This window comes from Microtus ochrogaster, linkage group LG2, assembly GCF_000317375.1.
Source record: "Microtus ochrogaster isolate Prairie Vole_2 linkage group LG2, MicOch1.0, whole genome shotgun sequence".
Taxonomy (NCBI): domain Eukaryota; kingdom Metazoa; phylum Chordata; class Mammalia; order Rodentia; family Cricetidae; genus Microtus; species Microtus ochrogaster.
In genome coordinates this window covers 21,879,755-21,889,894 of record NC_022028.1, presented here as the reverse complement: position 1 = coordinate 21,889,894, position 10,140 = coordinate 21,879,755, and the positions used below count along the sequence as shown (strand labels likewise).

General features: G+C 44.7%; 1 protein-coding gene across 1 annotated transcript in view; it reads right to left on the bottom strand.

Moving 5' to 3' along the window:
- Positions 1-3,026, bottom strand: part of LG2H2orf92 (linkage group 2 C2orf92 homolog) — a 24,501-nt gene extending 21,475 nt beyond the window's left edge. Inside the window, exons 1-3 of the mRNA XM_026785609.1 lie at positions 3,014-3,026; positions 2,351-2,449; positions 981-1,049 (exon numbers count right to left, since the gene is read on the bottom strand). Of these exons, the coding sequence (XP_026641410.1) occupies positions 981-1,049; positions 2,351-2,449; positions 3,014-3,026 (181 nt within the window). The remainder of the gene's footprint in view (positions 1-980; positions 1,050-2,350; positions 2,450-3,013) is intronic.
- Between the last annotated feature and the right edge of the window lie 7,114 nt (positions 3,027-10,140).

The following is a 10,140-nucleotide window of genomic DNA, read 5'->3' as shown; positions in this document are numbered from 1 at the left end:
CACGCCTTTAATCCCAGCACTCGGGAGGCAGAGGCAGGCGGATCTCTGTGAGTTCGAGACCAGCCTGGTCTACAAGAGCTAGTTCCAGGACAGAATCCAAAAGCTACGGAGAAACCCTGTCTCAAAAATTCAAAAAATAATGCTAAAAAATAAAAAAAAAGAAAAGGATAAAGAATATGATCAAAATATATTGTAAGAAAAAATTCAAAATAAAAAACCCACATTGTAACATTCTCTTGGTATACAGGTTAATATAAATGCTAAAGATTAAATAGGTTTGTATAACTGAAGATTTTATTTTTGAATGTCAAACTTTCTGCCCTTCAGAGAAAATACTTATTAAGAGCTTCTAGCCAGGCGGTGGTGGCGCTCGCCTTTAATCCCAGCACTCGGGAGGCAGAGGCAGGCAGATCTCTGTGAGTTCGAGACCAGCCTGGTCTAGAGAGCAAGTTCTAGGACAGTCAAGGCTATACAGAGAAACCCTGTCACAAAAACAAAACAAAACAAGAGCTTCCAAAAAAAAAGAAAAGAAAAAAAGGCAGTTTTTGCCGGGTCTGCTTCTGTCTGGGCAAAAGGACAGATCTGGATCTTCGCTTTTCTCAAAAACACAGCAAGAGTTTCCTAGAAGAGCAACGAGGTGGCACTTTGAAAACTCTAAACGCGAAGGTCTTCCCACACAGCGGGCGTAAGCACTCAGGCAGGCTGCCTGGTTCAATCTCCCAGGCTATCCTCACACTCTCGTACCCTGCTACCACCATCTGGCACCCTCTGAGAAGCAGGGTCCTTTCCCGGTGTTTGCATTCTGCTTTCTGTTGGTTTTCTTAAGACTCTGACAGAGGAACCGACTCTAGCCACAAGGTAAGCAACAACCATGCTTACCTTTCCTTTGAAGCAGCAGGAACGAGTTACCTAAAAGCCAAGGGCAAGAAGGCGAGTTCTCCAAATACATCCTAAAGTTTTCACAGGAGGAGGTGACTTACCAAACAACTTAGCCAGATGTGAACTTGATGCGAATTCAGAATTGTTGAAGCTGTTCGGGGGGGCATGAGCTGTGGGGAAACAAATTTTAGCTGTGCTGAAATCTGTCCTCAATTCTATGCCTAGTGTCTCAAGCCCCAGTCCTCTGCAAGGTACTTCGAGAGGAATAGTTGTGTACCTGGTGTCTTAGCCACTTTCTCCATGCTGTGGAAAAATTACTTTGGCAAAAACAACTTAAGGGAGAAAGGATTTGTGTTGGCTTGAGCCTCTAGAAGGATACCGTCTCATTATGGTGCCGAAGACACTGAGGCAGGAGGAGGATGCACAATCACTAAGTTATTTGTGTGCACACAGCAGCTCTAATTGTAGAAAAAAATCTGGTGGAAGGACCCGGGTAGTGGGTGCCAAATGACGTCAAGCAGAGCTGCTTTGAGCCAATAAAGGACAAAGGCACGATTCTCTACTAACGAGACCTGGAAGAGTCGTTAGGACCAATACATTTAATCCTTAAGCACTTTGCTGAAGACATGACATATTATATCAACTAAGGGAACATAATAATAAAAAAAAACCCTTCAGAGCAAGCTAACAGGATTGTAACAGCAAAAGTATTCACATGTGTGCCTTTATTGAGTGGCCATCGAGAAATGCATTGGCGGGATCATTAGTTACAAAACTGCTTTGCTTAGAGTGTGATTTCCACACAGCATATGTTTCTGGCTTTATTTTCATAAGCAATGACCCATTCTCAATCTCCCTCTTAATGGAGAGGGCCTTCTCTGTTATCCTCATGATTTAGGGCTAGTGTGTGCAAGGGGTTTTACTTGGCTTTGTCTCGTGTGTGCGGCCAGCTGTTTTCTCTTAGCTTTAGCGTTCGAGCATGGGTGTTAGCGGAGAAATCAGCTGTGCTGCTCTGGGAAAACAGTTTACAAAGGCCGGGGCAGGGCTGGGGTGATGAGGGGGTGTGTGAGAAGGCTTTGCACCCGAGACGGTCACTTGGGCACTCCTGGACAGTAAACTGTAAAGTGTGGACGAGAAGAAAGTTGTAACAGTGTGCCTAGCTTGTGCGACCAGAACAGTGAGCCCCGCTGAAAATTAGATTCCATCCTTTGCACAACATCCACGGTGATAGGACCTGCCTGACTGCATACAACAGGGATCATAATAATAATGATAATGATGAGATAATGACAATTAAGAGGCACACTTTAAAGCACAGACCCCCACAGACACTGAAAGCTACAGGGACAGTTTCTGATTTCTCTTTCTTCCGTATCTCAGCCCCACCCACAGCTGGATTCTGGGATGCTCCAGGCACGGCACAGCCACCCATGAAAACACAGGCACTTTGAATCCGTCCACAGATACTTGCTTTCATTCGCCTCTCTCCAGGTGATCAGTCTGCCAGCTGTTCTTGCATCCTTTGACATGTCATCTAGATTGCTGGAAAACACCTGCAGCAGGATCTCATCTGAAGAGGAGCAAGCAAAATCGTCAGCACCAGCAGCACACGAGGTGTATCCCGCTCTGTACCTGCCTAGCGCGTGTCCATGGATGCGTGAAGGGGCGACTCAGACCCAGTGGACGCAGGACGCTCGGCTCTAAGATGCCATCACAACTACAAACTCATGATTGCAGCAGATATCCCAGGCAGAGAGCACCACCCACCAAGCCCAGGTGGTTAGAAACTCTGCCCCATGTCTGGTTTTCTTCCAGGTCCTGGTGTCATTCTGACCTACCTCTGGGACTGTGCCCAAGCTGCCCCAGCTACAAGCAAAAACCCTTTCTTATCTCTATAAGACATGCATCATTTCTTCATTTGAGGCCTTGTTGCCTTTCCTGGTGCTAGGTCAAGGGCCTGCTCGTTTAAGATGCTAACTACTCTAAGAGGCCAGATCCCACAACCTGATGAGACAGGCCACCCTGTGCCAATCCCCTCAAACCCCACCTTCCCCAGATCTACCCTGGGATGAAAAGTTAAGGCACTATCTTATCCCTTGCTGTGCTATGATTTTTGAATGGCTCAAACCAGTACCTGGCTCCTCCATGCTCCCTTGTTATGTAGGTTATACCAAGACTAAATCACATGGGTAGAACTTCCTACCACGCAAGCATACACGCTGACCTTATATAAAAGCAAGGTTTCTTTATTGAAGGGATTTCTCTAAAGACGCTCTCTCCTGGGCCTCCCCATCATCCTGTCATCATGACTTTCTTTCTCTTGTTCTAAGCTATCCCTCTGCTGTGGTTAAATTAGCAATGCCTCCCATAGGCTCGTGTGTTTGATGGTCTCAGTGGTGCTGTTTGGGGAGATTATAGAAACCGTGGTTTGCAACCTTCCTAACGCTGTAACCCTTAATACAGTTCCTCATGGTGTGGTGACCCCAACCATAAAATTATTTTCATCACTATTTCATAGCTGTACTTTTGCTACATTATGAGTCATAATATAAATATTTTTGGAGAGAGAGAGAGTTGCCAAAGGGGTCCCAAGTTGAGAACCACTGTTTTAGGGGGTAGAGACTTGCTAAAGGAACTGAATGACTGAGAACATGAGGTTTATAGCCTCACCGCACTTTCTGGTCAATCGTGTGTGTGTGTGTGTGTGTGTGTGTGTGTGTGTGTGTGTGTGTGTGTGTGTGCGTGCGCGCGTGTGCGCGCACGCGCGTGCACTGACGCTCATGTGGCTGTGTGTGCCCTCCTTCCTGTTTGTGGACACACAAGTCATCAGCCAGCTTCCTGCCCCTACTGCCAGGCCCTCTCTGCCATTATCGTCTCTATTCCGTATGAACCATAGCCGAATTAAACCCTTTTCTTCCTTAAGTAGCTTTGGGTCACCATTTTTTTATCACAGCACTAAATAATAACTAACAAGCCTTCTTACTCAAGCCCCTTGAGGTTTTAAAGGTGAAGTCTGCCCTCAGGCCCATGGTGCTGGTTTTAAGCAGCTATACGATTTTGTGCTATATGGTTCCTTTCTAATGCTCTCCAGGGGCGAGGCTTCCTGTGGTCAGAGGCCCTTCCTCCTAACAAACCCCATTCCTGAAGGCAGTTACATGTCAGCTCTTTTCATGAACCAACAACCGATGCCATCCGCCTTCTCCTTTACTTCACGCTATGAAGCACACTATAATTTTGGGGCCAATAAGCACAGACCCAAATCCCAGTTTGATGCCTGCCAGAGCATGACCTGGGGTGGATAACTTTCACCTCTTAGATCTTTGGTGCCATCAGCAGTAGGGGGGGTGGTGGGAGGATTTAACTCAGAGAACTTTTGTGGAAATTGATGTCTTTAAGGCCCTGTACACAGGGTCAGTGTGAAGATTGTGCCCAGGGCCAAATACCTCACAACCAATTCATATAGCATCAACCCCCGAGCAGCTAGGAAGCACGGTCCATGAACCGCTCTGTGGAATATGGGGACAAGAATGGAAAAAAAAAAAAAAGGTGTGACACACAGGAAACCAAGGTGTCATTCACATAGGACAGAAGAATGAATTCTCAGTCACAGCTTCTATGCTTTTCCATCTCAAGATGCTCTCACCTCCTTCTGCATCTACTCTGTGGTTGAAGCCTCGAAGGCCACATCCCCAAAGAAACTTCCTTTCCCACCCTCCCTGGCAGATAGGGCCAGGCCACACAGTACAGAGAGATCCTCAAAAGACAACTGAGGCCCAGGAAGGGCATTGCTTCTCTAGACAAAAGTGTATTCCTTTTTTTCATTTTGGAAGGTGATTGAGACAGGATCTCACTGTATACCCTGGGATGTCCTAGAACTCACTATGGAGACTGGGCTAGCCTCAAATATACAGAAACCAGCCTGCCTCTGCTTCCCAAGTACTGAGTTCAAAGGCGTGCGCCACCATGCCCAGCTTGGATAGAAAATTTTAAAGTGCTGAGCTTGCACTTCCCTGTCTTCTTCCTTGAGCCTGGAAAAAAGGATGTCTGGATGTGATGCCTGGAACTGCAGCAACCATCCTGCGGCCCAGAGACACAATCACCAGGGACAGTCCTGATGATCTCAAAGCAAATGGCTCCAGCCCGAGCTACTTTGACAAGGGAAAAGAAAGAACCCTTGGTTTGTGTCGCTGAGCCATCTAGACATGTATGAGGGTATACCAGACATGGCCAGACATACCAACGTGTCTACAAAGAACAGAAAAACCAGAGTTGAGCTGAAGACAGAAGGAAAAAGGCTGGGCCCAAGCAGCCAGACCTCAGGAGGAAGCAGTGAGCCCTGCCAGAAAGGGCTGCCCACAGAACGTGCTAAGAACCTCCACTCTGCAGAAGTGGGGTGTTTTCTGTCACCTCTCTGCTTCCTCAGCAGACTGCCATGGCTCAGAACTGTTCCCTGAGCCTCTGGTCCCTGGACTTGTAGGACATCAGCAATCCTCAAGCTGGAGTCTCCCAGAGAGCTTTACAACTTGACTACTGGGTCTGCCAGTCCATACCTTTAGTCCCAGCAACTGGGAGGCAGAGGCAGATGGATGTCTGAATAGGTCAGCCAGGAACACACAGTGAGACCCTGTCTCAAAACGAAAACAAAAAACAGCCAGGTAGCCGGGCGGTGGTGGCGCACGCCTTTAATTCCAGCACTCGGGAGGCAGAGGCAGGAGGATCTCTGAGACCAGCCTGGTCTACAAGAGCTAGTTCCAGGACAGGCTCCAAAACCACAGAGAAACCCTGTCTCGAAAAAAAAAAAAAAAAAAAAAAAAAAAAAAAACCAAAAAAACCAGCCAGGTCTGGGGTTCTAGCTCAGAGTAGGGTACTTGCCTAGCAAGCGTGAGGCTCTGGTTTGACTCCTAACGCCATAAAAATGCCCCTCCCCTAAGTCTAACACCGAGACCTTGGAGAAGGGTCCTTTAATATCCCTCTGGCTGTTCCCAGCTCAGCCTGGGGCTTCACACTGTCCGCTAAGCAGAAATCGTCCAGACAGGCACCACGTGGAGGGCTGAGGTGGGTCACTGCCTCAGGGAACTTCCAGATGGCATTGCTGACTCTACCACCTACCCCCTTTGGAAAATCAGCAGCTTTACCAAGCTTTGGTTTATCGCCCTGTTAACTTAATTTTTTTGGCACCTGGACACTTAGAGGAACTGACTCTCAGCCACAAGGCAGAACATTCGCCTTCCCGCCTACCCAAACTGCACACAGGAACAAGTGACCTAGAACAACTGTGTGACTTCTTTAAATCCCAGACTCAGGTTCCACAGGACGACTTACCAAATAGCTTAGCCAAATCTTCCTCGAAATGCCTTGAACTGGAGGAAAAGCTGTTCTCCACACCTGTGGGAGAAACAAGACACACTGTGATTAAACCTTTCCCAGGTCAGGCAGGTACGATGGTGCACACCTTCGACCCTATAAATATGTATATAGGGGTTGAATCAGGAAGGATAGTTCTCCGCCAACTTTGCCTACAGAGCAAGTTCAAGGCCAGCTTGAAGGACAGGACCACTGACTCAAAGGTAAATAACTTCCACCTATATGTATCACCCCCACCACACAGGATACATCCCAAGACTCCAGTGCCTCCCTGAACCTGTGGACAGTCCCAAAGCCCATGGATTATTTTCATATATATATACTGTCTTTTCCATTTTTTAACTGTTACTTATCATGCACGGTGGCCATAACTCTTGCCGTCTGTGGTATAATACCAAACAGGCACAAATTTTGTTTGCTTTCTACATGATTGCAGGGATAGAAGATCCACCCTGATGACTTTGGTGTACTTAACTGTTGGAGACCGAGTCTGGAAACGTCACCCACTAAAGCTCTAGGATCTAAGTCCTCACAGACCCAGGGTCTTTACCCAGAGAGGGGTCTGAGGATTGTGGTCAGCCAATTGGTCTAGCAAACAGTTGGGGAATATTGTTGTCAGGTGTGTTACTTTTGTTTATGCTGCATTTGATTAGCTGTGAAGCTGTGTTACTGTGCCTGTCTAAAACACCTGATGGTCTGATAAAGAGACGACAGCCAATAGCGAGGCAGAAGCAAGGGTAGACAGGGCTAGCAGGCAGAGTATAAAAGGAGAAAGGTGCAAGAGAACAAGGAGTGGTGAATATCTGGGGTCAGCCACCCATCCACCCAGTCACCCACAGAGTAAGAAGGAAAGAAAGGTATATAGAAAGAGAAAGTTAAAAAGCCCAGAGGCAAAAGGTAGATGGGAAAATATAAGTTAAGAAAAGCTGGCAAGAAGCAAGCCGAGCTACGTCTGGGCATTCATAATTAAGCATAAGACTCTGTGTGTGATTTATTTGACAGTTGGGTAGTGGGACCCCCCCCCAAAAAAAAAGCCAAAAGAGTAAAACATCCCACAATAGCAAACAGCAAGATTGATTCCAAATGATGCAAGACCATAAAAACGAAGAAAGTAAACCTGACATTTGCTTTGAAAAATCTATGTCCATAACAACTTAATAAATGAAAACCAAAAGATGGGAACAGCCCCAATGTCCATCGGCTGATTGAACAAGCAGGTAAACAAGGCAGCAGCAGGTCGTTCAGTCCTCAGAAGGAGCAGAGCAGCACCTGTTACATGAATGGACCTGGGAATGTGCTAAGGGAAAGGAGGCAGGCACAAAGCCCACACGTCATGTGATTGTGTTTACAGGGAGTATCGGGAATAGAAAGCCCACAGAACAGATGGCAGACAGGGCCTTCCCTAAGATTAGGGGTAAAGAAGAAAGGAGGTGATTACTAAGGACCACACAGTCCTTTTTAGGGGTAATGAAAACATTCTAAAATTAGGTAATAGTGATTCACTACTGTTTATACACTAAACACCACACACACACATACACACACACACGACTGTATCACTTTTCAGGTGTAATTTTCTTTTTTTGCAGTTAGGTGTTAGTTACTATGTCTCCCAGCCTGGTCTCAAACTCATAACAACAATAATGATGATGAAATGAAAAAGAAAATGATGAGCTCAAGTCAACAGGCGACTTTTATTGTTGATGAAATCTCCCTAAGGTTGTCATTTAAAAACTGTGGAGAGACCTGGAAGCAGCCTCCCCATACCCGCAACCATCCCCCACCACATCTCTGACCCCCGAACCTTGGCCTTGACTGCACCTGGAGAGGAGTCCCCAGAGCCACAGCCCAGCCTGCACCAGGAGGAAGAGTGACCATCTAAGTCACAGGCCCCACCTACACCAATTGGAGGAAGAGATGGGTAGGTGCCAATGCAAGAATACATTCAACAACCTAAGAAACAATATGGCAACACCTGAACCTAGTACTGGTCCTACAAAACAAAGACCTGAACATCCTAATGCTGAAGAAGCAGAAGAAAATGTCCTTAAATATAACTTTATGAAGATGATAGAAACTTTTAAAGAGGAAATGAAAAATTCCCTTAAAGAAATGGAGAAAAAGACAAAAAATTGGAAGAAATCAATAAATCTCTTAAAGATAACCAAGAAAAATCAAGACAAAACAATTAAAAGATGAAGGAAACAGCGCAAACAGTTCAAGACTTGAAAATTGAAATAGAGACAATAAAGAAAACACAAACCAAGGGAATTCTGGAAATGGAAATCTGGATAAACAAACAGGAACTACAGATATAAGCATAACCAACAGATTACAAGAGACAGAAGAGAGAATTACAAGAGATGGGAGAGGAAATAGATTCATCAGTCCAAGGAAATGTTAAATCCCACAAATTCTTAACACGAAACATCCAGGAAATCTGGACACCATAAAGAGACCAAACTTAAGAATAATAGGGATAGAAGAAGGAGAAGAACTCTGGCTCAAAGGCATAGAAAATACATTCAACAAAATCATAGAAGAAAACTTTCTAAACCTAAATAACGATAAGCCTATGAAGGTACAAGAAGCTTACAGACCATCAAATAGACTGGACAAAAAAAAAATCTCCTTGCCATATAATAATCAAAACACTAAAGAAAGAATATTAAGAGCTGCAAAGGAAAAAGAACAAGTAACATATGAAGGTAGACCTCTGAGAATTACACCCCACTTATCAATGGGAACTGTAAAAGCTAGAAGGCCTGGACAGATGTGCTGCAGACACTAAGAGACCACAGACCCAAGCACTAACTACTATACCCAGCAAAGCTTTCAATCACCATAGACAGAGAAAACAAGATATTCCATGACAAAACAAGATTTAAACAATACCTATCCACAAATCCAGCTTTACAGAAAGTACTAAAAGAAAAACTCCGACCCAAGGAAGTTAGCCACACCCATGAAAACACAGACAATAGATAACCTCACACCAAAAAAACCCAAAGAAATGAAACACAAAAACACTACCACCAAAAAATAACAGAAATTAACAATCACTGGTCATTAATATCCCTTAATATCAATGGACTCACTTCACTTATAAAAAACACACAGGTTAGCAGAATGGATACAAAAACAGGATCCCTCCTTCTGCTGCTTACAAAAAACACACCTCAACCTCAAAGACAGACATTACCTCAGAGCAAAGGGCTGGGAAAAGACATTCCAATCAAATGGACCTAAGAAAAAGCAAGTGTAGCTATCCCAATATCTAACAAAGTAGACCTCAAACTAAAATCAATCAAAAGAGATGGAGAAGGACACTTCATACTCATCACAGGAAAAAATCCATCAAGATGAAGTCTCAGTTGTGAACATCTATGCCCCAAATCCAAGGGCACCCACATATAAAAGAAACATTACTAAAGCTTAAATCTCACATCAAACCCCATGTACTAACAGTACAAGACTTCAACACCCCACCCTCACTCTCACCAGTAGACAGGTCTACCAGGCAGAAACTTAACAGAGAAATAAGACACTAACAGATGTCATGACTCAAATAAACCTAATAGTCATCTATAGAACATTTCTCCCAAGCACAGAAGAATAAACCTTCTCAGCATCTCTTGCAACCTTCTCTAAAATTGACCACATACTCAGTAACAAAGCAAACCTCAACAGACACTAAAAAATTGGAGTAACCACTTGCATCTTATCAGATCACCATGACTTAAAGTTAGAATTCAACAACACTAATTGCAGAAGCCTGCAAACTCATGGAAATTTAACAATGCTCAACTGAATCACCCCTGGGTCAAGGAAGAAATAAAGAAATTAAGACTTCCTAAAATTCAATGAAAATGACCACACAACATGCCCAAATTTATG